This window comes from Poecilia latipinna, unplaced genomic scaffold, assembly GCF_001443285.1.
Source record: "Poecilia latipinna isolate Pla-1442-1.1 unplaced genomic scaffold, P_latipinna-1.0 Scaffold1984, whole genome shotgun sequence".
NCBI classification, from domain to species: Eukaryota; Metazoa; Chordata; class Actinopteri; order Cyprinodontiformes; family Poeciliidae; genus Poecilia; species Poecilia latipinna.
Window position 1 is genome coordinate 88,557 of NW_015114600.1, and position 27,561 is coordinate 116,117.

Sequence of the window (27,561 nt, forward strand, 5' to 3'; positions counted from 1 at the left end):
TTATTTTTTTTTCTATTTTCTTGTCTTTTTTGTTTCCCTTTTTGTAAAAATAAAAATAGATTACTTTATTTGCTGGATTTTCATTTATTTTTTGTTACTAAAAGTTTGTACACCCCTGACCTAGAAAATGCTGACCCAGTTACTGCCTAAAGATAATGATCCTTCTGTCTTCAGCCTCAGATGGAGAAACGGGAGACGGTCCTTTAATGAGCAGACATGTTTGACTCGTCAAACCGGGTCATTTAGCTCGTTTGCTGTAGTTTTCTAGGAACTGAATGAATGCAATTTAAAGTTTTAAACATGTTCCCCTCCTTTAGGTACGGCACAACATCAGACCGTACTTCTTGGTCTCCGACTCGCACAAACGCGTCTATGATGTCATCACGTGGGCTAGCACGCAGGTTGCCATTTGTTACACGGTGGTGCCGTTCGTCTTGCTCGCTGTTGGACCCTCGCTAAAGTTCTACAGGTACGTGTTGTTTATATTTTAACCGCTAACTTCTGCTGGGAATGAGAGGAATTAATCGTCTGGATCTCTGCTGGGAGGCTGCAATGGTTAACAAGACAGATTAATGGGAGGAAATAAAATGGGCCGAGTCGGTGCTGGGACATAAAGACCCGGTTGTTAGCGATTAGCTGCCAGACAGGTGACGTAAAGAAAGCAGGCTAACCCTTGAGCCATTTCCTCAGGGTTAACCTTTGCCCTCCTTCTTGGCGCATAATTCATAAAATGGTTTAAATATTTCACAGAGAAATGAGAAGACATCATCAGTTCCCACTGATTCCTTGCTTGTAGACTGAGCTTATGAAATTATTATTATTATAACCTTTTCAGGAAGAATAAAATGTATTCAATAGATGAAACATGTAGGTTTTTGAGTGTGCTTTAACGAAATGCGAACAAAATACTTGATATGGTGCGGCAGTGAACACTCTTCTGCAAAACCGCTAATAATTTCATTTAGCTCACTTAGCTTCCCCTAAATATTTTTGTTCAGATAAATTTTGAAATTCTAATTTATTTGCCCATTTGTAAATTTTCAGTTGGATAAAGTTTGACATCTGAAGTTTTGTTTATTGACAGCAGTTCCACTTCCTCTCCTGACGTCCTCTCTTTTTTTCCCTCCAATAACTTTATTTAAACCAAGAAACATACAGGAACAAAATAAAAAAAGAGGCAGTAGAGAGGAATAAATAAACATAAATACAATATCTAAGGCCAATACAGAACGTAGAAAGTTACTTTGTCAAGATTAAAATGGTTTTGAGGATTGTAGTCTTTCAATGTCAAATATAATTTGATTTGAAGTTAGCACTTTAGCATAGCTTTAATACTGTTGGCGTAGTGCTTTAGCGTTAGCTTCTGCTAAATACTGTTGTAGCAGGTTGTAGCTGTTTAGCGTTAGCGGAACTAATGTTTATAATTTGCGTGTTAGTGTTAATATAACTAACTTCTTAGTTAGCTGTTTCCACCACTGCTACGGTGTTATTTCAGTCGTTTATTTCCATTTAACTAAATTAGCTTGATTTTTGTTACATACCGCATCAATCACAGACTATAATTTGGCATCAAGTAAGACAGAGGCAGCAGAGTAAGAAATACTGCCACCTGCAGGTGGGAGTTAGCATCACTTGAACCCAATGTTTGGTTTCAACCATTTTTGCACCATTTTGGAATCAAAAACTGTCAACAAACTGTGATAATCTAGAGATTTTGCTAAAATGCCATTCATGATGCAGTTTTTTTGTCTTTGCAGCTCGTGGTACTTTTGCTTGCACCTCCTGTGTCTCCTCGTGGTTCTGGTTCTGCCCGTCAAATCGAGACGCTTGCAGGCCAGAGCGAAGGAAGACGCTGCACAGGACGAGCAGCGCGACCACAGCAGCACAGACAACAACTGCAACCAGAAAGACAAATCCACATGAGACCGCCGCCACGTCACAAGCTACAACTGGACCGGGTCGGGTCCCATTACCTAACCAAGAACCCAAAAAACACTCTAAGGAAAAAACAGAAAACTTCTAGTAGCAACATGGAGGACAGCCGTCACTCTGCTGACGTGGACAAACAGGAAGTAATCTGGTGACTTTCGCGCTGCCTTAAACCCTCTATGTACTCTACAGGTGAGGTCGGTAGGATGGGTGGAGTTCCTCAGGGCAGTATGTGGAGGGTTTTTGTCATTGGAACAGGAAGTTTGTCCATTTGAAAGAAACAAACTTTATTATCAGCTGCCAACTTTGAACAAGCCTTATGATCTTTGAATAGTTTCATTTCTTCATTTTTTAAAAATCTTTGAGCAGAGTTCACGTTGTGCGTTTCGTATTTAGCTGTTTGTGACGACACTATTTGAAATACATTCTTAATGTTTTTTTCTTTTTGGGAAGATTTGGCTCTAAAACGACAGAGAGAGGAGAGTTTTCTGTTCTGGATTTCTGTTTGGTTCTGTGTTTTTTCAGTCCATGAGTTTATTTGACAAACGGTTAAAGGGAGTTTTGATTTGCTCACAACAGGCTTCCGTTTTTTTCCAAACATACATTTTCTCACAGATTTTGAAATGTTACAACCACAAACTAAAATGGGTTTAATTGGATTTTTTTATATGATAAATGAACACAAAGTAGTGAATAATTATGAAGTGGAAAAAAAACTGGTACGCGTTTTTCTTAATCAGTTTTTTATTTATTATGCATTGGGCCATTGCAGATCAGAAACTTCTAGATTAATTTCCCATATTTACTAAAAAAAACTCTTTTTGCTGTGAAGTTGTACATTTCCAGGGGGAAAATGATAATTTTTCATGATTAAAAGCATAAAGTTACAAATTTAAAAGTGACAGCAGGCAGTTTTTAACAGGTTCCAAACCCGACAAGCTCAGAGTTTGATCTGCATCAGAACATCTTCTGGGTCCAGGATGTTGCAGCTTCTTCCTCTCTGGTTTCCTGCATCCTGATCGAGGCGTTCACGGGGATTCTGGACCTGGAAAATGTCGAGCTGACACGGGCAAAGAGCCCAGATGTACCACTTACCTCTCTGGGTCGGGCTGGGAACCCATTAAAAACGGCCTGCTGCTCGAGTTCAGTTCTAAAATCAGTCGTTTTATGACTTTAATCATAGAAAATCATCAATTTTTTCTCACAAAGTTGCAACTTTCTAACATAAAAAAACAATTTTTTTTATTTTAAGTTAAATTAATCACATGACCTCCTCCCATTTTTGGTTTTATTCCTAATCCTCCGTTGTATTATTCTGCCTGCCTGAGTCAGTAATTCACCTTTTGTTGAGTCTCTACCAGCCTATTATAAACTCAAACTGTTGTCCAAGTCATGCCCCAGATTCTCAATTCCAGTTAATTTCAGACTTTGACTAGGCCATTCCAACACATGTTCTTCATTGGATGTTCTCCTTGTCTGGTTTAACACTTTAAGAAATGACGCAGTTTATTCCACTTCATGGTTATTCACTACTTTATGTTGCCTCATCAAAGGACATCCCATTAAAATATCCCAGAGTTTCTAAATGTAACATGGTGAAATGTAAAAAAAAAAAGTTAAACTTTAACTGTGTTATTTCCATCAATTTTTTGATTGTTTAGCTTTTTATCTTAAAAATCTAACCGCAATCTAATTGGATTAATGTGTTGGTGTGCTAAATGCATAAATCTCTGAGGAAATGTGATATTTTTTATTAAAACATGATGTGACCTCTGGAGTCCAGAGCCAGCCGGTGCCGTGAACGGTTTTATTTTTATATTGTGAGCGTCTAATGTTCGGGTCAGGGTGCATTTTACTGTAGGGTGAATGAGACACTGTTTCCTTTTGCTGTTTTTGCTGCATCTTCATCTGAAGCCTTCCAGATTTCTGATATGATGTTGGTTCTGTTTCAGGAGGTATTTCTGTTAAAATAATATAAAAGAGATTGAAACTGATGGTTCCTGTTATTCTTCTTTAAAGTTACGGATTATTTAAAAGCTACAAAGCAGCAGAAGTGAAGTCTTTCAGTGTGGATCTGTTTGTGGGTTTTTTTCTCTAACATTTCCATGTTCCTGCCATAACTCTGTGTGTTTACCATTTCCTGTGGTCTGTCGATGTTGATCGTGTTTTCAAAGGAACCTATGTTCTGTAGCCCACCGGCGAGAGGAGAGACGCCGTCGCTACAAACGCAGCGGCTGCAGCGCTGCAGCACTGCATGGCCACACATACCAGCAGATCAATGCAAACGGCTCCATACGTCCAAAGTGCCAAATCAGAAACAGCGCATCTTGTTTTAGAGAATGTGTGTAGGGGTGTATGTGTGTGTGTGTGTTTGCGCGCCAGACTAACATAATGGGTATTTTTGTGTCAGAAGGAAATTTATCAAACTATTTGTATAACAGTGGAGTACATTCTGATGTGGCGAAATAAAGAGAAATTATTTTTAAACACTAAACCTGTTTGATGTGGAAATGTTTTTTTTTTTTTTCTAGTGAGGAAAAATATCAGTTTTTAATTAGACATGCATCCATCTTTTGTTCAAAATGTGCATTAAAAACAGACTATTTACAATATATGAAAATAAAATCATGTAAATATTAACAGGAATGTTTTCTGTAAAATGTAAAACTGCAAATAACTGCGTTGTGTTTGTAGAACTCTGAGAAAATTGGCTGAACTTCCCTTTTGAAAGTTTGTTTGAGAAGTTTTCTCACACAAACTGCGAGATCCAAGACAGCCGCCCCTACCCTGTGGTTATCATGCTACATGTAGTGCCTGCAACTCTAAGCTGAAAAAATTTAAAATAATGTGTTAGAGCACTACAGCAAAGCTAAAAGTCATTGCAAGAAAAAAGATCTACAAGAATAAATTCATAAATATATGAGGAAAAAAAGTCATAATTCTAGAATTGAGTTGTATTTCCAAAATAAGGTCATATATTTGGAAAAGGAGGTAATGAGAATACTCCAGGAAGAATAATTAAATCAAATTCAGTTTATTTACCGGTATATAATCAATGCCCAACAAATATCTCTGGGCACTTTACAAAAAAAAAAAAAAATCCAGTCATGACAGGTAGTCTTGTCAGAAACAGAAACTGCTTTGCTTTTTTAAGCTTTTTCTTGTAATGGCACAGCTTCCTTCTGGTAAAATTTTATCTTTATTGTTGTAATATGAGTATTTATCCTTGTACAACCTAATTCTCATAATATTATGTTTTTATTCTTGTTTTTTTCTTAGCCCGGACGAGAAGTCTGTTGGACAGTAGGTTTAAAACCTACTTCCCAATCTTAAAATTGATTTCAAACAGTGGCTGCTGGGGCAGGGCCATTTTGTAATTCCTCCTTCTTTTTCTTTTATTCCTCCTTCTCCGACTAACCGCTGTTAACTCGGGTGTGACGTCATTCCCAGGTCCGCGTTCCGAGGTAAACCGAAGGCGGCATAACCGCGGGGCAGTGGCAGTGAGGTGGGGGCTCCGGTGTAAAGCCGAAGGTTCCGCCTCTGTAAACAAAGCAAGAGGAACGAGGCGGAGCCTCCGTCACATTTCTGGTTCAGTAGCAGGTTACAGTTTAACTGTCTTCTGACCAAACATGTCTTAATTAAGAAAAAATAACATTTAGCTGGATTCAGCCAGCAGGAATAACTTGAAAGGCGGGAAGTGAGCAGCCGTGTGCAGGTAAGAAAATCATTGTTTGGTGAGTTTAGTTGATTTTAAAGCTCATTAAATATTAAAAACAGTTGTAACCTGTTGGATAGCTAGCTTCTGTTTGCCTTTCTTGTCACTTTTAGCTAAAGTTGTTACTTCCTGCTACGCAAACAACGGGGTGACCACTGTGTTTGTAACACCCCTGTTAAAAGCTTCGCCGTTGGGTCGTTTTTAGTCGCTGTAAGGGGCCAGCCATATGTTAGCTGCCTGACAGATGTTTGACGACCTCCAGAGCCGCTGTCAGAGAGGGAACCCTGGCTAATGTTGTCTGGAAACACAACATAAACTTTAATAATAATCTCTAAGCCTCCTGTTACGATGGTAACTCGTTGCACCTACTTTTAGTTTGTCAGTTTCGCAGCGCTGGTTTATGTGTTAATATCCTGTTGAAGTAACCAGTTTCATCACAGCTAAACTAAATTAAATAAATGTAATAATGTAATGTTTGTGTTTGTAGTTGACCCGCAGGCTGGTATGTAGCAAGGAACTGAATCCTCAGCGGTTTCGTGCCCACATGACTTGCCATAAAGAGCTGACTGCTGGTTAAATTTAGAAATCATATCCAGTGTTGCCTGCCCTTATTTAAGCTGAACTGGACATAATTTCAGTTTTTTCTGTTCATATATACTGATTTGTTATCTTGTTTGCACTCCAGATAAAACCTGCAACATATTTTCACACCCATTGACCTTATTCACATTTTGTCTTGGTCCAACCACCTTACAGCACATTATTTTCAGGTTCTTACTTTGACTGGGCCGTTCCTATTCCTCCACATTAATATGCCTTACCATCTCATAAAGTCTCTGTCTGTATGTTTAGGATGATTGTCCTGTTGGAAGGTTGAATACAACTCCAGCTCAAATTTTCCAGGTTTTCATTTCTAAAAAAATTCAATGGCATAATTTTTTCTCCAGTTCATTCTGCCTTGTGATAATCTGTCAGTGAGTGTAGATCATACATGTCTATGCAATTCTCTTTGAAACACAGATGGGGAAAAAATGCCCTAAACTGAAGTTTTAAAATCTTATTTGACCCTTAAGGCCAAATCCAGATCCGAGTTTAAAGTTCAAGTCATGTGTAATACTTTAACAAGAACATTTTCCATTTTTTAAAATCTATTTATAGCTGAGTCAGTGAGCTTCAGGTTGTCTTATTTCCAGTTGACTGTGATGTAATCAAATCACTGTTTTAGTTCATTTTTCTACGTTTTACAGTCATCTGAACTGCTGCTCTGACCTTTTCACCCAAAAAAGTACAACCTGTTCCACTTCCATATGTGGACCAAAATCTGACAGTTCTCATTGTGTTTGCCGTCTGAACAGTCATACTGCATTTATTTGACTTTTACGTCGTTGACTTGAGACATGCGCCGTAATTCTGCACCAGAAGAAGCCAGACAGGAAATCTGGATGTAAATTATGAAAGCAGTCTGTGACGTTCTTCTTCTGCTGTTCACAAGGAAGTTTGATTATGAATGAAGGACCAAAAACCCAAATTTCTGATATTCTAAACTGGAATTTAGAATAATTTAAAAGTCGTGTTTCATCTGAATCACCTGGGGTTTAAAGTATGATGGAATCAATTAATCGTGATTAATCAATTATTCAAATAATCGATAACTACTTTAGGAATCGGTTAATCGTTAACTGGAGTTTACAAACTCAAAAAAATGCTAATTTTCTAAAAGAATAACACAATCAGAGCAAACCCAAAACTGTAAAAAATATATTTAATTTAAGGTGAACAACCTTCTTTGTAAATATTTTCCACCCTGAACTCCATTTTTAGCTTCACATGGTTTAAATTCTGTAAATAAGATTTCCTATTAATCACATTTTCTGATCCAGTTATTGGTAAATCAGCTCGACGCTGATGTGAAATCAGACAGGAACTGTTTCACATTGTTGTAGCTGCAGATGCATCTTTTGCTACAAATCATCAAATGTTCACCAAAGGAATGCCGTTGTTTCATTTTAGACAATAAATTGTTTCATGAATACATGTTTTAACTTTCCATCAATACTTTGTAGATGTTTGTATGATTCCTAAATGTATGATCAGTTAGTTTTATTCTTGGATTATATTATTTTTTCTGTCCTGTTTGGTTGGTAAGACAGTTGGGCTTTTGCCTCTTCTGCACTATTATTATTTTTTTGTATTTAATTCCATTAAATGAACTAAACTAAACTATTTTATTACTTAATGAAAACCTGCAGAATGTGCCAATTTTGTTATCCGCTTAATTGACAGAATAATCGGTAAAATGGGCAGATTGCCTGAAATGGTCAGTAGCTGCAGTTTGAAGCGTTTCTTGGACAGGACGGGAGTCTCTATTGTGTCGGGAAGAGCTGGGCGTGCCTCCAGCCCCTCATCAAATATTCAGCCGCTACTTAAAGCGGGGGATGCTGAGCGTGAGCCGCCACTGCTGGCTGAACTGGGCAGGAAGTCAGATTTGATCTTGAACTGGTAACTTTACCCATCCACACAGGTAAGGCTGTAATTATCTGAGATTTCATCTTGTTCAGTAGTTTGAGAAGCTTGTTTGTAGTTGGCATGGTGACCCATCCATTGTGCTGGGAGAGATGAGGAAGAGGAGGGCGTGTCAACAGGCTGCCGTCACCGTAAACAAAGACTTTCCTCTGTTTCTATTCTCCTCATTGGGATCTGGGAAGCAGCTGGCAGGTGATCGCTGAGTGGAGGAGAAGAGAAAACAGTTTGTTCTGCAGATAAGGATTGATCGGTTCTGAATTTGGCTGAACTGTTGGGGCCTTTGTACCGACGGCCATGTGACTCTGCGTGTGAGGGAGCGTTAACCTGAGCAGGATTACGGCAGGAAATCCTGCTGGTTGTTTGGTGAAACCCTCAGAATGAGGCTCATTAATTCAGATGCTCTCTGTGCAGGAAGTGAGTCTGATTCTGGAGGATGGGCAGAACTTCATGAATCATTAATGAGCCGTTTATCGATCCAACTACAGCACAGAACGGTAGATTCATTGATGGATCTGGGATAAAACGTCTGAAATCTTAAAAGTAAAAAGCAATCAAAAACAATTTAAAAGCATAAAAATGAATTTTGATTGAGGTTTTCATTTCTGATTTCTTTCTTTTTCTGAGTTTGTAACATATAAAATGTATAAAAATACACTTTATGAGCTGGTTGAGATTTTCAGCTGTTTCTGATGGGCCACAAAGTTTTTATTTATGTTTACAATTAAAACAGCAAAAACATACAAATTTTTTCTTATTTCCTGTGCAAAATTTGAGAATAATCTCATTTTTGTAGAAAAATGATCTATAAACCTTTTCAGATAAAATTTTTTTCTAGCTTTTTTGTGTGTTTTTTTTTTCAGTAACAAGAACAGGATATGGATTATTTTTGATTTATTTACCCAAGTTTATTAAATCGCTGCGGCAATTTATTTATTTTTTAGAAAAAAGTACTGGATGTTTGTGGTCCTGTTTGCTGTTAAAATAAATGAAAAGCAAAAGACATGCTTGATAGAAGGTGTTAACATTGAGGAAACACTGAAAATTGTACCATAATTTTTTTTTTACTTGTATCTGCATCAGCTGTTTAGTTGCTGATTTCCATCAAACAATCACACAAATTTTGGGAAAACTTTTAAAACTTCACCAAAAATAAAAAAGTGAATTTTCTGTGTTTCCATCTGGTTTGGAGCGAACCGACCAGGCTGCGCTAAGCGTGATTACGTCAGCGGTTGATGCTACGCATGGCTGTAGTAACGTAAAAATTCTGTATGTCAGAAATTATTCTGCATTTTACCACAGAATATTATTCAGCTAAGAAAAAATTTAACAAATTTCAGGCAAAAAGTTGCATGAGAAAAAAGTCGTGATGATAAAGTACTTTTTCGGAAAACCAAAGAATCACCTCAAACAATCGTAAAAAACATTTTTGCAAAATTGATTCAATTATTTCACATTTTGGCATTTTCATTAATTTTCTACGGAGCCCCATAAGGGACATGCAGGAACTTTTTCTTTAGCGTTTCCTCGCAGTCATGTACCAGCCAGTTCCTGCGGCATCTTGAATACTGAAAGTCTCTTTGCTACAGTATAAAGTTTTTAAGGTTGTTCCATGCATGTTCATATCTAAAGTTTTATATCTTTTTCTATAAATGCAAAAGCAAAACAGGTCAAACATGGGCTTCCATACCTTCTAAGACGTAAACAGAAACTTTCCGTAAGAAGGAAAATAATAGATTTAAACCTTTTAAAACTACTCTGGAGTTATTTTCACAGGGTAACAAACTCATCTGAGCTCTGATTGTATCTTTTTTGTGTCGTTAGTCTGAACGGTTCATAAATGGCTCAACAATAAATGGCTCGGGTAGAAAGCAGCTGGGCTTCTTTTCTTTTCAGGAAGGAGGAAAAGTTTCTACTGAAGATGATTAGATGGTTGTTTTTCTTCTCCTGGTTTAGTTAAAGACTCATCAGCTGCTGCAGATGAAATCCCTGAAGCGAGTTTTGTTTTTATTTTTCAGTAACAACCCTGCTGCTACTTTTCTCTGTCTGCTCAGTAAATTGTTGCCCAGGCTTGTAGCAGTTGTAGTTTTGTTTCTTTCCTGAAGACAAAGTTCAGTGCGACCCACTTCTGGCTGCACGCGGTCGACCGCGCCGGCTGCATCTGAATACCAAAGTTTGGAGTCTGTTGTTTGACTTTTGGCTCGTTTGGTTTTCTTTAATGGGGCTTCGTTAAATGAGCAGACCGCCTCAACCAAGCAGAAGAGCTAACGAACTCCTATTAGCGCGCTGCTAATGCTAATGAGGGATTTATGGGTATTCATGCTTTCTTTTCACAGAAGTTTCCATGTTTCAACTACTTTAATTGTTTTTACTGTGGATTCTTGAAAAAGTATTCATATCCTCATGAGTTTATCCACATTTTGTCACACTTTTGTCTGTATTTTGGGGGGATTTTTTTGTGATAAAATGACACAAAACAATTAAAAGTGTAGCATTGACCTGTACACGGACACCCCTAAATAAATAAATCGGTGCAACCAGCTGCAGAAGTCCTCAAGCTAAAGGCCTGTCTTTAGTCTTCTTGTGAGAAAGTTTAAGAGGTATGAATACTTCTGGACTGCAGTTCTGACTTTGAAAAAACTATAAAAAAAGATTCAGTAACTGTTTTCTTTTTTTTGTCGGGGCTGAATCGATTAATCAGATTAATCGATTACTGAAATGATCGTCAACTAATTTGGTGATCCATTAAAAGCCAATTTGCTTTAAGAACAACATATTAGCATAATAAAAAAATTTGGTTTTAAGTAAAAAAAACCTTCTTTGTACAGAATTTCTCCAGTGGCGTTTTTAGCTTCACTTGGATCCAATCCTGTTTCAGGAGTTTAGCCGGTCGCCATGGAAACCACCACCTCCCTGAAGATGACCTCTCTGGTGGTCCAGAGTCTGTTCAGCTACGTGGAGGAGGACAACCTGGACGCCATCAGGACTCACCTGGACAAGTTCAGAGACGTGGACTGCAGGAGCGACGTGAGTCAGAACCACTGGCCGGGCCGTTTGGGTTCCAGTTTACTCCGGCGCTACGCTACCAGGAATAAATTAGATCCCAAAGAATTTAAATTAGGTTTTAAATTCTAGATGTAAATGTCAAGAATTTAAAGAATTCTAAAAAAAAAACATTCTTAGAATTTTTGAGAATTTAAATTATTCAAATTTGAAGACTAAAAAAAAAAAAGTCTTTAAATTGAAATTAAATTTACATTTGCTTTTAAATTTAAAGAAACTTCAATTATTAAATTTAAATTTCTGAGTTGAATTACTGAAAATAAGTAGTTGATATATTGTCATTTAAAAAATTAAATAAAAATTAAAATTAAAATAAGACATCGAAATATGAACTGATCTCTTCCATGCGCTGCACTGTTGCAGTAATTCATGCAAAAGGAGCCCAGACCAGGAACAGAGTGCAGTATCCTCCAAACTCATTAGCCGAAGGGCGCTTCAGAACCCTTTTCCCTCCACCAAACTTTCCATGAATATGCTTGGATTCAGGACTTGATTTCAGTGTTTGTTTAAATTATTTTTTTCGTATCGGTGTTAAAACCCGGCGTTTCTGTTTGCAGAGCGGACAGACGCCGCTGATGGTGGCAGCAGAGCTGGGCAGCCTGGAGATCGTGGAGGAACTGATTCGGAGGGGCGCCACCGTCAACATGGACGACGTGGTGAGCATGACACACACACGGTGACACACACACACACACACACACACACACACACACCTGTTGATGGCATAGCGGCGAGTGGAAAACAACCTGCTCTGATGTTTGATGATGTCACCAGTCGGTTATTATGAGCCACCATGACCTCTCATTACAGCTGAAGTCATCGGTTCACCAGCCGACACCCTTCACACTCCAACTCACTCATTTACTCTCTCTGTCTCACACACACACACACACACACACACTACCGTCTCCTGACCTGCCATTACACCAGATCACTCCAGCTTACAGCAGGAGAACAGAAAGGTTCTGGTCGTTTCTCTGTTTGCGTTTCTGTCTGACTGAGTCGCGATGCGGCACCGGGTTTCCATGAGCACCTGGTACGACCAGCTGGTAGGTATCGGCATCTGGCCGGGTCCGGAGCTGGGTCCGGGTCCGTCAGAGTAACGGCTTGGCGCTGTGTGCAGGACTGCTGGACGGCGCTGATCTCCGCCGCTAAGGAGGGACACCTGGAGGTGGTGAGGGAACTGCTGGAGAACGGCGCCAACCTGGAGCACCGAGACATGGTGAGGAGAATCTAAAACGCCAAATTTAATCAAAAGTGAAACGTAATTACTCAAGTAAAAGTAAGAAAGTACTTAACTGATGAAGACAATCTTTTAATATTTAAAAACTGCTTCATCAGGTGGACTAATGTAGTAAAGTTTTGTATTTTATGGACCAAAATAAAAATAACTTTATTCTTGTATTACAACTATACTATTTTTGTAATATTAAAATCTTTATTGTCGTACAACTTTATTCTTGTAATATTATGACTCGTATTATGCACTAAAACCAGCTTTATATTTCACCAGTGGTGAGCACAGCTAGCCAAAAACTTAGCTACACTAACCGCTAATTTGCTAAACAAGAATTTTAGCTATGCTAACGCTAAACCGCTAAACACGTTAAAAAGATAGAGGAGGCTAACGCTAACCATTAAGACGATTGTCTCTCAGTCTCTGAGCTGGTGTGAGACTCTTTTTTTGACGATTTTGAAACATTTTATTATTTAAAGTTGTATAAATATGATGGAAAAAGTCAAAAATGTGATGAGACAAAGTTCATTCAGGTCGTGAAAATGGGTAACATTCTGTCAATAATCATTTTAAAAGGCTCACAGGCGGCGTCCATCTTGAAAAATAAATTGAAGTACTTATGATAAAATCTCTATATCAGTACATTTTTTAGAAAGCAAGAGCTAAATATTGATTAAAATGGACCTAAATTCTGACATGTTTTGGGAGCATGATATTCCCTCTTCTGTTGGACGTGGCGCCTCAGTTATGCCTGAACAACCTAATTCACTTTCTTCAAAATGGACATGAAATCAGATTAGTTTCTGTTCTCCTGTCTAATAGAAAATCCATCCACTTAAATCCGGCTGCCTTGGCTCTGATGTTTGTTTCTGAGATAAGGAAACCCAGACAGTTGCTGCTTCCTGAACTGCACCAGAGTTTTTAATTTTCATCCAGCCTCTCCTTCACACGCCGTTTCTGCGCTTTGGTGGCTTTTAATGCATTCAGAACGACATTAAAACAGAACTAATGGTAGATAAATAATAAACAGGAAGGGAGTTGACTCATGTGCAGTTGAAGATGTGTCAGGAGAGCCGGCTGGATTAAAATAAACCACATTGTGTTTCACCTGAAAGTGTGTCACTGTCCAGAAATAGCAGCAGTCTGCCTGAATTTGGTCTAATCCGCAAAACAGAGATGTGGTGTGGTTGAACTCTTCTGTTGTTTCAATGCTCTAATTCTGGTTCTTTTGTTTGCCGTTGCTTCCTGTGCTGATGTGTCTGGATTTTGCCGCTCAGGGAGGCTGGACAGCGCTCATGTGGGCCGCCTATAAGGGCCGGACGGAGGTGGCCCGGCTGCTGCTGGAGAGAGAAGCCAATCCCAACATCACTGGGCAGGTGCCGAAAACGAAAATTATCAGCTTATTTATCACATTAAAGACATAAACTCTGCTTTACAGGGATTGTTTTGATGCACAAAATGAGTTCATCAGATGTGTACATTTTTACAAAGGTGGAACTCAGAAACACTGACGATTATTTTAGTTTGTGATTAATCGATTAATGGAAAATCACATTCTGCAGATGTTTTATAAACCAATTATTCCTTATTTTATACAGCAACCAGCATGACTTTTCTCTTTCTTATAAGCAGTTTATAGAGCATAATTAGATTAGGGCTGCAACTAATAATTACTTTAATAATTGACGTTCTCCATATTTTTCATTAACCACTTAAGTAGAATTACTGTAAGAGATTCAAATAAACAATTTCTTTGTAAAATGAAAACATTTTGTTGCCTAAAATGTGACATTTGTTCACTTAGTGAATGCTTCCACAGATAATAAATACTGTAAATGATGTTAAACGTTCGGCTCTTTCTGCTTCATTTAACATCAATACAGTCTAGGGTTGATTATTTTATTTTTTTATAAACAGATTAATAATTGTGTATCAAAATTAAAGCATTCTGCGTGGATCATATTTGTAGACCAAGGTGTTTTTATCTAAGATGCAAAATATTAATATTTCTTGGACTGTTTTCCGAGTCTGTGTGCTCCAGTTAGCGATTAATCGATTACTAAACCAGTTTCAACAATCGATTAATCGTTTCAGCCGTACTGTAAACACAACTACAGACTATAGTTTTTCCTCCTCCTGCTGCTTAAAGCAGCTGCAACCATTTGTTTGGCGCTGGTCGTTAGTTTTGGTGACATCAGCTCTGCTCCGGCCCAACAGTACAGCGTCTACCCGATCATCTGGGCGGCGGGCCGCGGCCATGCAGAGATCGTCCATCTCCTGCTGCAGTATGGAGCGAAGGTCAACTGCTCAGACAAGGTAGCCAACGCCTCGCAGATGTTTATCTCTGTTTCAGACCCACACAGGGCAGAGACAACCACTTTATCTCGGCGATCTCTTCCTTTATGTATTGTAATGCATTTATTCCAGTACGGCACCACGCCGTTGATCTGGGCCTCCAGGAAGGGAAACTACGACAGCGTGATGCACCTGCTGGCCAACGGAGCTGATGTGGATCAGGAAGGAGCAGTGAGTCGTTTCCATTCATCGCCGTCATGTTTTACTCACATCGGTCACGATTAACAACTAAAAAGCAAATCCAAGCTTTCACGTAAACATTTAAAGAAGTTATTTTTAACAAATCAGCGTTGTCAAAATTAAATTGCACCCAAAGCACAAGTGTTACTCAGTTATTTATAATTTATTCTTTAATTTGATTAGAGTTATAAACGTTTCATTAGTAATCAGTGACTTCCTGTTTCACTGGGCTATGAATACGGCACAACAAAGAAACTAAACTGTCAAACAGGAAAGTAGCCGCTGGCCCTAAACTTACCCTTATGTACAGGTTTATGTAAAATCGACTTTTTTGAGCTTTCCATCTTGCTATGATGTTTCTCCTTCATGAAAAACACACCTGGGGTGTTGCCTCATTGTTTCATGCATATTAGGAAGTCCTTTAATCTCCATGGCAACCATTCAGCTGGGCAAAACGCCTGGGTGGACCAAGCTCCACCTTCGAGGCGCCGCTCCTCCCCCACTCTACTCCTTCAGACTAGCCTGTAGCCAATAGCAAACTTCTGCTGAGCTCATTATAGGAGCTACTGCTCAGTGAAAATGTTGTTAAAGGGTTAATGAAGGAGCCATGTTGGGATGACTTCCTGAAGGTGGAGCTTCTTAAAGAGACAGAGGACCAATTTGAAGGTGTTAAATTTCAAAGTAAAATTTCTCATATTTTTATAGGATTTCTTTAACAACTGAAGGAAACATAGTTACTTGATTATGCTATAAAATGGCCACCAGGTGGCTGGAAAACAACCAATCAGAGCCAGGAAGAAGGTCTTTGCACCGTCAATCATCCTCATGTACACGCTGCTAAATGTGTTAATGGAAGAGAAACAAGGTACTGTAGCAGGAAAACAGTTTATCCGTCATTGGTGGAAATGCTAACTAGCATTAGCATCACAACAGGGTAAATTAGCTGCAGATTGTTGCAGATGAGATTTTTAAGATTCTGATTGGTTGTTTCTCATTGGCACTGGGAGAAAGCAGAGATCAATTTCTGAAAATATTCTGACACCACATGACGGTTTCAGCAAATATGTAAAAAAATAAAATATTTCTTATAAAGTTCCATCAATAATCAGATGGATTAACACAACTGACTGTTGCAGAGAGACTTTTATATTGTAAACTCTGAAAAGAGGAGGCAGGAAGAATCTGGTAAAATGTTTGAGTTCAGAAATCTCTGTTTTCCTGTTTCGCCAGAACTCCATGACGGCTCTGATCGTGGCGGTGAAAGGCGGACACACGGACGTCGTCAAAGAGCTGCTGAAGAGGAATCCCAACGTCAACATGACCGATAAGGACGGCAACACGGCGCTCGCCATCGCCGCCAAGGAGGGCCACACGGAGATCGTTCAGGACCTGCTGGACGCCGGCACCTACGTCAACAACCCCGACCGGGTGAGACGCGGCGGGATGCTCTGATGTGGCGGGACGCTCCGACGCGGCGGCTCCTCACGATGCATAACGCTGTCTGCCATGTTTCTGTTCCAGAGTGGAGAGACGGTGCTGATCGGAGCGGTGAGAGGAGGACATGTGGAGATCGTCCGAGCTCTGCTCAACAAATATGCTGATGTCGACGTGAGGGGCCAGGTAGGGGCCGTTCCTCCCTCCATGGGTTCTCTGTGGGAAATGCAACTCTGTCCGTTTATATTGTCTTTCTTTATTGTTTTAAACTTTCTTCCTTGGATTAGAATTGCACAAAGATAAATATTCACCTGTAATAATACACCCCTCTCCATGGTAAGTGTATTTTTTATTTAATAGCAGGAGTATTTGTTCTTGCCACTCTAGGATGGAAAGACTGCCCTCTACTGGGCAGTGGAGAAAGGAAACGCTGCCATGGTGAGGGACATCCTGCAGTGCAATCCTGACACGGAGAGCTGCACCAAGGTACGCGCATTATGAATGAAGTTTAAAAACCACAACTTAGAAACCCAACGGAGCAACATTCTGGAGTAAAATCATGAGTTTAACATTCTCCATCACACTCGTATCTGCCTTGATATTTACTGGAGTCTGAATGTCTCCTGCTTTAATAAAGTCATAATAACAACAATAAGTTGTACAACTTACTGCAGTTGACCTTTAAATATGAATAAAATGTGAGACGTGACGTCAGGGCAAAAGTAATAAGTGTGACTATACGTATTTCCTCTTTGTGGAGTTAAAACAATCTTTATGCTGTAGATGCATAAATTTCCTTTCCTCCAGAAGCTGAAACCCATTAGGTATAAACTGCATGTTCTGTTTGCCTTCCAGGACGGAGAGACGCCGCTTATTAAAGCCACTAAAATGAGGAGCATCGACATCGTGGAGCTGCTGCTGGATAAAGGAGCCAAAGTGTCTGCAGTGGACCGGGTACGGCTCTGCACACCCTGAACCGCCGCCGGTCTTTCTGCTCAGCTGTAAGCATGTTTTCTTTTAGAAAGGGGACACCGCCCTGCACATCGCGATCCGCGGGCGCAGCCGAAAGCTGGCCGAGCTGCTGCTCAGGAACCCAAAAGATGGCCGCCTCCTGTACCGGCCCAACAAAGCTGGAGAGACGCCGTACAACATCGACTGCACCCACCAGAAAAGCATCCTGACGCAGATATTTGGAGCCAGTATGAGCCACGTCTCCAGATTCAGTGCTGCTGTTGGAAAACGTTTACGTTTACTCAGAGGCTCTTCGTCTTTTCACAGAGCACCTTTCCCCAACGGAGACGGACGGCGACATGCTGGGCTACGACCTGTACAGCAGCGCTCTGGCGGACATCCTCAGTGAGCCCACCATGCAGCCGCCCATCTGTGTTGGTCTGTACGCCCAGTGGGGCAGCGGCAAGTCCTTCCTCCTCAAAAAGCTGGAGGGTGAGAAAAGGAAGTGACTTTTCCTACCATTTCTCTCCACAGACATGCAGGGCTGCAACTAGTGATTATTTTAGTTACAGATTAATCGACTATTCTGATGATTAGTCGATTAATCGGATTAAAAAATGGGCGCATTCTGCTGATTGCTCATGTAACCTCTTTAAACTTTTTTTAGTTGATGATTAGATCAATAATCGATTGATAACGATGAATCATTTCGGAGTTTAGTAACTGGTTTTGTGTTTTTTTCTGTCCTTGTGTTCATCAGATGAGATGAAGACCTTTGCAGGGCAGCAGATCGAACCGCTGTTCCAGTTCTCCTGGCTGGTGGTTTTCCTCACGCTGCTCCTCTGCGGCTCAGTCGCCATCATCCTGGGCTTCACCGTCGACCCCAGGCTGGCCATCGCCGTCTCCCTCAGCCTCCTCGCTCTGCTCTACACCTTCTTTGGTGAGGAAACAAACGAGAGGAAAAATGCCATTGCAGTTTCCTGAACTTGCACCACAGCCACAAACTTCACTGTTTTTCACTGTTTCACTAACATTTTGTGTTATTTGATCTTAATAAAGTCTTATTAGAAATGGTCACTAGAGGGTGCTGTATGCCTGGTGATGGCAGCTCTTAGTTTTTCCTAACTTTTACAACATAAAGCGCATTTCCCACCTGTGTGTGCATTTATCATGCTGGCCTTGCTTGTGTCTTTGCTCAGTGCTGGTGTACTTCGGGAGCCGGCGTGAGAAGGAGACCTGGCACTGGGCCTGGGTCATCAGCACCCGTCTGGCCCGCCAGATCGGCTACATGGAGCTGCTGCTCAAGCTCATGTTCGTGAACCCGCTGGATCTTCCAGAGCAAACCGCCCGAGCCCTGCCTGTCAGGTGATCGCCATGGAAACCAGAGTCTCCGGAACATTCCGGACAGTTACGGAAAGACCTTTACATATTTAATTCCTCTGTCAAAGAAAGTAAAAGGTTCAACTCTTGAGTTCTTTGACAATAGGAAAGCAACCATCAATTATTTTAAATATTGTAAATAAAACGGTAACAACAAATAAAATGAATTATGAAGGTTCTCTAAACACAGCTGTCCCTCAAGAAATGAAGGAAATAAACATTTATACTCAAGTTAACTATTAATTGATAATGAATAATTTAGATAATCAATTAATCACCATTAATCTGATAAACCATCTCAACTTCTCAAATGCACAGAATGTAATCTGTCTTTAAAAATAATCTGGATTTTTTTGAGATGATAAATGTATATAAATGCAATAAATTTTCTGTCACATACAAAAAAATTTCATCCTGTTTTTGCTAAATATTTTCTTTTTATTTTAAGTCCTAAAAATAGAAAAAAATGGTGGATCTTTAAAACTAGAGATGCCTCATCGCTAAGACCTTTATTCTTGTCTTTGACAGGTTCTTGTTCACGGACTATAACCGCCTGTCCAGCGTCGGAGGGGAGACGTCTTTGGCTGAAATGATCGCCACGCTGTCGGACGCCTGCGAGGTGGAGTTCGGCTTCTTGGCCACCAGGTTGTTCCGGGTTTTCATGAACGATGAGATCAAAGGTAACATGGCTGCCTTAGCTGTCGCCGCCGCCGCTGAAAAGCTTCTACAGCAGATGAACATTCTTAGAGCAAATATCAGATGGTTTCCAAATCTTATATTTAAATTTCTCCACAACGTGTCAAAAAGGTCAGAAGGTGATGCTGTGATACTGAGACTCCAGTAGCAGTCAGTCTCACATCATATCTGAAGAGGCCTCTGACTGAAGACCGTTGCTCTCATTACTGTGATCAGTTAGGGCCTCTGTAAACAATTATTTTAGTAATTTATCAATTATTCTGGTAATTAATCAAGTAATGGAATAAAAATTCTCCCGTTGTGTCGTAGCTATTTTAGCTAGTAAAATAAACATATGAAAGGGAAAATCCTAATGTCCTTTTTTAAGTAAGAAAACATTTTTTGCTTAAAATGCAGTACAGTTCAAAAATCGTTTTTACAAACCTTTTCTTTTGTCAGATGAGAAATAAAACCTTTCAAATTTCACAAACTTAAATTTTAACTTTCAAGTTTGACTTATAAAAAAGAAACTTATAAAATAAAAATGTCTAATCTTTGCTTTATTATCTGCAAAGTCAATTGACTGCTGAATTAAGGGTGAAGTATTTATGGGTAACAGAGTAAATGGGGCTGAGCACAGTCCTCAGCCTTTTATTGGTGTTGAATAATAAAATAAATCATTTTAAATGCTTCAAATTCAGATCATAAGCGTCTAAAACTTGCTGAAATCCTTCCCTCTTCCTCCCAGTTATGAACCGCTTTGTGTTGATCTGTGACATAAAATAAACAAACGCAGAATAGTTGTTTTAAAGTGATAAATTTCCATCTGTTTCTCTAAAATCAGTGTTTGTGTTCCAAAACTTCAGGTCAGAAATGGAAGAAAACCTGCTGCCTGCCGTCCTTCGTGTTTGTTTCGCTGACGCTGGGATGCCTGATCACCGGCGTGGTGCTGTTATCCATCTTTAGGGTAAGTTAAGCGATAAAAATCATATAAAATTCTGGAGTTTGGAGCTTTTTTAATGTGGTTGTTGTTGTTTTTCCATTAGGTGGACTCTGAAAACCTGACGGTAAACGCAGTGCTGATAGCGATGGCCAGCGTGGTCGGACTGGCCTTGCTGATCAACTTCCGGACCTGGTGGCAGGTGGCCGACTCCGTCCTCAACTCCCAGAGGAAGCGGCTGCATGGCGCCGCCAACAACCTGCATAAGCTGAAGAGCGAAGGGTTTATGAAGGTGAAGACATCAACTGGACCAATTCAACCAGACATTTCTCAAGATAAAAAATTCAGTTTTGCACTAAATTAGCCAGATGAATAGTTTTAGTGTCCAATCATATATATTTGGACCCATAGAAATTATGTTTACTGAGAACTTTTAGATTTTTAAAGATGGCTACCATGGCTTTCTTGGCCAATTGGATTAATGTTTGGTTTCATATTTTGAACCATAGAAAGCCACACATATCTTCTTCATCTTGTGTTTTCTTTTCCTGATGGACATTTTTCAAAATGGCTGCCATGGTTCTATAGAGAATATATGGTTGCAGTTCAATCAACACTACTTATTGACAGTGGTGAGCACAGCTAACCAAAATGCTAGCTTCACTAACCACTAATTTGCTAAATAAGAATCTTAGCTGTGCTAATACACATAAGGAAGCTAATGCTAAACTGCTAAGAACAAAAAATTAGCACAAGCAGAAACCAGTAATTGCATAAAAAAGTGGAAGCTAACGCTAAACACATAAAACATAGGAGTAGCTAATTGTTTTATTTGTTTTAATAAACCCAAATGTATAGCAAAAGGTAATGCTAAACAGCTAAACATATTAAAACATTACAGAAGCTAAGCCTGCATGACGGCCATCTTGAAAAACGGCAGCCATGTATTGAGCCTTCAGGTTTTGATGGTTGTGTCGACACTTTAAATATTTCACCGTTCAGAAGACCTGAACTGGAGCTGAATTGCTCTGAATTAGTTTTTCTCGTGTTTCTCGCCAGGTCCTGAAGCACGAAGTGGAGATGATGTCCAAAATGGCCAAAACGATCGACGGCTTCACCCAGAACCAAACGCGCATGGCGGTCATCATCGACGGGCTGGACGCCTGCGAACAGGACAGAGTTCTGCAGATGCTGGACACGGTGAGCGGCGTCCTCCTCTCTGCTGTCCAGGACGATTACAAACATGAGACCAAGTGGCTTGACCTCATTTTATAGATCCATCACAAACAGACGTTTATTTAAATGGTTTTTATTGTTCTGGTGGTTTACAGCCAATAAATACTTCAATATTACATAAAACCAGTGATCAATTATGTAATTCACTCATAAATATTCTGAAACGAAGAGTGCTATTGGAAAGTTCAGTGCAAGGAAAAACTTAGCTCATCTGCCAAAAGTGCCAATTTGGGACAAGATTTTCACTCATAAATTATAATATTGTTAAATTTGGATATTTTTGTTACAACACAGTGTTGGTGAACAAGACTGCCAACATCTGGTGACTTTTACTCTGAAGCCTGGGTGCATTCATTCCTTAAACTGGGCTAAATACAGATCAACAGTCTGGAGATTTTTGGCTTTTATTTTAATAACTCAAACATATGAGACACTTTTTACAAAATGTTTTTGATCTACAATGATTTAACAACCCCATTTATACAGAAATTATAATATTTTTGTTAAAAAATATATATTTTTGCTAAACTGCCAGAGCTCAATTGAACAGTTGAGCCAGAAATTTCGCTACATGAAATGCTGAGATCAACATTAGAAATAAAACATTTCTGAGTTTAAAAGTTTAACATTTCAATGTTTTTTCTGAGCTTGTTGGAGATCGTATTCTATTCTAGAAAAACAAAGGAGCAGGTTATTGGGGGATTTTTACTCCTTTCTTTCCCCCGTCGTAGAAACCATGTCGGTGCGTTTCAGCTGCAGACGTCATGTGACGCGGCGTGTTTATGGCGGAAATCGCAGCTTTAAGAGCTTTAGGTGCATAGATTCTCTGCCCTCGGGTTGAACCTGAGGTTGCTGGTCAGAGTTTAACAAATCATGAATGCATGGAGCTGAAATTGAAGTCCTGTGACTCCCAGACAATGTTCTTTAGTGAGCAGAAAGGAAATCCCCGGCCTCGCGCTGCAGACAGGCGGCTCTCACAGGAGTCATTAGCTTTACAGGCCACAGCTGACTGCTGCCTCCAGCTGTTCACTGCTGCCTGATTACATGCATCTTCTTTTTTATGTTAAAGTTTTAGGTGCATAAAGGTGCTTAAAGGCTTTGAAAATGCTTGATTAAGGCTTAGTTTTTCTGTCAATTAATCAGTTTAATCTTTTAAATTAACATTTGGAGTGTTCTTTTTATTTATGAATAAGATGCAGGTGTTGAGACTAAGTGAACAAACAGAAACAAAATGAAATGTGAGAAAGAAGAAAAGTGTAGTTCTTTAGGTGTTTGTAGTTCAAAGTGTATCAGAAAAATATTTTATTGATCTTTTATTTTCTACTTTAGGTGCGGGTTCTCTTCTCGAAGGGTCCGTTCATCTCCATCTTCGCCAGCGACCCTCACATCATCATCAAAGCCATCAACCAGAACCTGAACAGCGTCCTGAGAGACTCCAACATCAACGGCCACGACTACATGAGGAACATCGTCCACCTGCCGGTCTTCCTCAACAGCAGAGGCCTCAGCCGCGCCAAGAAGCTCTGCATGGCCACGCCCACCAACGGGGAGGCCGACGGTACGCCCAGCAGCTAGCAGCAGCTAGCAGGTTGTTTCTGCAGATTAATGCAGGCTTGGCTAACTGCTAACCGGTTTCTCTGATTGTTTTCCTTCAGGGTGTCATGATGACATGGACAGACGGGTGTCTATGATCAGCCTGGCCCAGGATCAAGTCAAGGTTGGCAGCAAGACTGCTCTAAACCGAAGGGTAACACACACACACAGTCGTGTTTTCGTATCTTGTGGGGATTTTACATTGACCTCCATTCATGTTCTTCATCCTAACCCTTCCTCTAACTGTCACATCCTTACCCTGAACAAAAGTTAATCCACACCTTGGCCCTAAACCTGACCCCTGACCCAAAAGTAGCATTTCCCCTCATGGAGACCAAGTAGCTGCGATCCCCACATTGTAGACAGAAACGGGTCCCCACAAGGATATAAAAACCTGGCTCACACGCACACGGCTACATGGCCTATTTGTTAAATTATACTAAATAATAAAAAAGGGAAACAAAGGTATTTGAAGTGAACTCTTGCTTGTTTTCAGGCTCAGGAGGAGTTGAAGTGACGTTTGCTTCATTTTAATTGTTAAAGTTGAACATTTAGGATGAGTCTATGGCCTATACAAAACATGCCCATTACATTTTTTGGCACAAAATCTTTCTTAGATAATGAGATTTTAGTCAGAATTGAACGTTTTAGGGTGTCTTGTAACTTTAAGTCTAAGTAAGCTGCACCCCCGACCCCATCAGCCTGACGGAGCTTAACTAAGCAACTGGTGATGGTGGGAGGCATAATTACACACCACACTTTTAAGATTTTTGTTGCTAAAAAAATGATGAAAACCACGACTTTGTGTGAAGTTAACCCCTTAAGTACTATTAAAACACTAATGTTTTTTCAAACTGCTCTTGGTTTTATTGGACGTATTGATATAAAAATGACTGTAGTTGTTTTTGCCTCCTTCTGAACTCACTGGTCAGGAAACGCAGCTCTATCTGCTCCGTTTCCTGCCTGAGGCGGGGGGTAGCGAAGGCGTGGTGTTGGCTGGCCGGAGGACGGAGGGGACAACATGGACGAGGCGCTCGGTGTGCGGCCAGGTCCTGGTGTAATTGATGTAATGGCTGTTTATCCTTCCTGCTGTGTTGCCACAGCCTAATGACAAGGCCTAGCAGCGGTGGGTCCCTGTGACAAAACACTGGCACCAGGTCTGCTGGCAGGAGGCTAAGTGACTCTGCTGCTTTAGCTGATGCTGCCCTCCCTCCTGTGAGCCTTCCTCCCCCATCCTCGCTGCTCCCTGTTTGTTTGGTCGTTATCTAGAACATCGTCACTATTGGCTCTTTGTCTCAGTGTAGAAATCAGCATCTTAGCAGGAGGAAGCCTTTCCTTCAAGTAAGCAAGTAAAAAATGAAACTTATTCACTTATTGCAGCTTTTCCACTTGTAGATAACATTACTGCTTATTATATTTATAGCGAATGCAGTGGTAGCAACTGTAGCTAAAGAGTTAATTTTACTAACTCTTTAGCTACAGTTGCTACCACTGAACTGATCAGAATCATTAGTTGTGCTAACACTAAAGTGCTAAAGTGGCATTTAGTGGAAGCTAATGCTAACGTGCTAATTTCAGCCATTTTGATGGCCACCATGTGTCAGTTATACAACATTTGTTAAATCGCCCCAAAGGCCCAAATTTCGCCCGTCATCCCAGTTTCTCTTCAGGAAGAGATCCTTAAAGCAGATATTTTGTGGTTTCAGTTTGTAGCTGTTGAGTTTTGCTAACTGCCTGATTAAACCTCTATAGGACTTCAGTCAGGGCAGGACTCAGTGGATTTCAAACTGTTTACGGTGCAGTGATGCATTCTGGGTACAGAATAAACATCATTTGCTGCACAGCATCAAGTGTGCATCAACACAGATATCAAACTTTATTCCACTGAATGTTCACAAAACAGCAAAGTAGATAAGTGCTTTAGGATGTATCCAGGAAAAGGTCATTTAGGGGAAGCTAAAATGCTAAAGCGCAAAGCTAAAAATTAGCTCTGTCATTAGCAGACTAGTGAAAATGTGCACTGCACATTTTCTGTGTGCAAACCTGCTGCTTCTTCTTTTCAAATCACAAAAATAAGTAAACCTGTTCCGCGAACCGAGGCACACGCTGCTGCCCGTACGGTTAGCCGCTCTGACCTAGCGGTGGCCATATGCTGCGCCGCTCTGAGAAAGGTCATGGGACTGGTGTTAGAACTTCAAAGTGAACCAAAAGGCTGGCGCTGGCTCTGGACCACAACAGCTGTCTGGTTTCAACACAGATGTCTGCTGTGGATCTGTGTCAGGACCAAGCCTGTGTGTCGTGACTCTTCTCCAGCGGTCAGTGGTTCGTAAATTAATGGATGAATCTTTATTGTACCAACTGGGAGATTCTGTTCAAACCTGTGTCCACTGGGTTAGCATTGCAGCCATCTTCAGTTTGTTTCCAGCATTTTGTGTCGTGTTTGACTAAAATTTAAACTGGTTTGATGATTTGAAACACTGTCTATTTCAAAACACACTTTATCATGGAATGTCTCAGGCCCTCAGCATCATAATGCCACCACCTTGGTTTTGGAGGAGATAAACTGAACTAACTTCAGGTTTTGGGGCTGAACCATTTCATGTTTGGTAATTATTCCCTTTGGTTTGGATGCAGTGCAGCTGGAAGGATTTACACTCTTACTTTTTTGCTTACAGACGGTTATAGTGCGTAACTGTGGCAACAAGGTGTCGCATCTGGAAAGTTCAATAATACCTGAACTTTGACCTAGAGGAGCTGAGAAGGAGGCTGCAGAGCAGTACCAAAGAGCAGATTGTATCCCCTACCCCAACGTCTCCCCGGCTTTCTAAACATTGACAGGTTTTCATAGAGTAACTGATCTAAAAATGTCGTTCTGACCACACCCCCTTCGCTCATACCCACATGTGACCACGCCCCTCAGTCTCTTGACTCCGCCCATTTTGGTTAAACTTTTTAACATTTTTGAAAGCAGATATTAGCAGAGCTTGCTAGCAACTGATGTTGTTATCCAGGACATGTTTCTGTGGAATATCTTTACATTGATCTTTAGCTGTTAGCATGTCATGCTGTCACACAGCAGCATTCTTCAGTCAGAGGCCTCTCCAAATGTGTTGCGAGACTGACTGCTAGTGGAGATTCTTCCTCCCCATAGCATCACCGTCCACGATTGTTTTAAGATAATCGGACAATATTTAATAGATTTAAATTTTTAATTGAATTTGATCTGAGAAACGATGAGTCTGTTTGTTCTGAAAACACTCTGTGAACCGGAAACACTTGTTCTGTTGCGGTTTGGTCCAGGACACGTACCGGCGGCGGCAGATGCAGAGGACCATGACCAGGCAGATGTCGTTCGACCTGACCAAGCTGCTGGTGACGGAGGACTGGTTCTGTGACATCAGCCCCCAGACCATGAGGCGGCTGCTCAACATCGTCTCCATCACAGGTCAGGCAGCAGAAACGAGCAACTCTAATATCTTAGTTTATTTATCCACAACTCAGACACCATAGAATATATACTATTTGACATGACAGGGTATTAGGAGCCATGGTAAGAAAATTTAAGAAAGAAAATTACAAGAATAAAGTCAAAATAATATCACAATAAAGTTTTATTTTATTAATATATTATGATTATGATGATGTTTTTATTTAGCAAATAAATTTTATTACTAAATAAAATTTAGTACATTTTATTTTAGTAAAATAAAACTATTGTTTTAGTAAAATAAAACTACTATTTTAGTAATATTACAGCTTTATCCTGATATCACTTAAACTTTTTGTAATATTTTGACCTTATACTCATAATAATGTGACTTTATTCTTGTATTATTATGACTTTATAATCTCTGATCTGCGTCATTTTTAATGTCACAAGCCGAAAACTTTGGGGAACGATACGCTACTGAAAGGATGCAAAACGAAAAGCGATGACGTGGAAATCAAACTCATCCTTCAAAAAGCAGCTAATTGATGCTAGCGCTACTAGAACAGATGAATATTATTGATCTAAAGACAGGAAGTTTTAATATTCAGCTCAAAAAGCATCGATCTGAAGTTTATCTGTTTGTAAAAACCCCAAACGGTAAATGTTAGAGGTTAGATGAAATGCATATCAGAGTGAACGGTGACCTTTGACCCGACGCGGACAGGTCGCCTGCTGCGCGCCCATCAGATCCTCTTTAGCTGGGACCGCCTGGCGTCGTGGATCCACCTGACGGAGGAGTGGCCGTACAGAACGTCGTGGATCATCCTGTTCCTGGAGGAGGCCGAGGCCGTGTCGGATCAGGTCACACTCAAGACCATCTACGAGAGGTAACTCAACCGGCTCGGTTTTACAGTACAGCTGAA

The 27,561-nt window shown here is 40.2% G+C and overlaps 2 protein-coding genes and 1 long non-coding RNA gene across 6 annotated transcripts in view; 2 read left to right on the forward strand and 1 right to left on the reverse strand.

Moving 5' to 3' along the window:
* Nucleotides 1–2,009, forward strand: part of LOC106935598 (membrane-bound O-acyltransferase domain-containing protein 2-like) — a 32,740-nt gene extending 30,731 nt beyond the window's left edge. For both annotated transcript variants that reach the window (XM_015016141.1, XM_015016142.1), the window contains 2 exons: nt 318–469; nt 1,758–2,009. In XM_015016141.1, the coding sequence (XP_014871627.1) occupies nt 318–469; nt 1,758–1,923 (318 nt within the window). In that variant the 3' untranslated portion in view covers nt 1,924–2,009. The remainder of the gene's footprint in view (nt 1–317; nt 470–1,757) is intronic.
* The window catches only part of LOC106935599 (uncharacterized), a 13,650-nt gene extending 782 nt beyond the window's left edge, over nt 1–12,868 (reverse strand). The window contains exons 1-2 of the long non-coding RNA XR_001421929.1: nt 12,857–12,868; nt 5,898–5,900 (exon numbers count right to left, since the gene is read on the reverse strand). This is a non-coding gene — a long non-coding RNA (uncharacterized LOC106935599). The remainder of the gene's footprint in view (nt 1–5,897; nt 5,901–12,856) is intronic.
* LOC106935597 (kinase D-interacting substrate of 220 kDa-like) lies at nt 5,417–27,561 on the forward strand. Of its 3 annotated transcripts, none has more exons than XM_015016138.1 (23): nt 5,417–5,644; nt 11,043–11,191; nt 11,785–11,883; nt 12,351–12,449; nt 13,742–13,840; nt 14,682–14,780; nt 14,892–14,990; nt 16,230–16,427; nt 16,521–16,619; nt 16,821–16,919; nt 17,289–17,387; nt 17,455–17,632; nt 17,712–17,876; nt 18,145–18,324; nt 18,584–18,749; nt 19,293–19,444; nt 20,306–20,406; nt 20,486–20,671; nt 21,439–21,579; nt 22,945–23,173; nt 23,271–23,362; nt 26,509–26,653; nt 27,363–27,561. In XM_015016138.1, the coding sequence occupies exons 2-23, from the start codon at nt 11,060–11,062 to the stop codon at nt 27,527–27,529; spliced, it is 3,024 nt and encodes a 1,007-aa protein (XP_014871624.1). In that variant the 5' UTR covers nt 5,417–5,644; nt 11,043–11,059; the 3' UTR covers nt 27,530–27,561. The 3 variants fall into 3 exon arrangements, with proteins under 3 accessions (XP_014871624.1, XP_014871626.1, XP_014871625.1); XM_015016140.1 differs by having other exon boundaries at nt 23,271–23,332; XM_015016139.1 differs by lacking the exon at nt 5,417–5,644 and adding an exon at nt 8,063–8,165.

What these genes read in the sequence shown, in the direction of transcription:
- LOC106935597 (XM_015016138.1), top strand. Translation starts at nt 11,060, where the DNA reads ATGGAAACCACCACCTCCCTGAAGATGACCTCTCTGGTGGTCCAGAGT. An exon ending in GCCCGAGCCCTGCCTGTCAG is followed by an intron (nt 18,750 to 19,292) that starts GTGATCGCCATG and finishes TGTCTTTGACAG; the next exon opens with GTTCTTGTTCACGGACTATA. An exon ending in AGAGCGAAGGGTTTATGAAG is followed by an intron (nt 20,672 to 21,438) that starts GTGAAGACATCA and finishes GTTTCTCGCCAG; the next exon opens with GTCCTGAAGCACGAAGTGGA.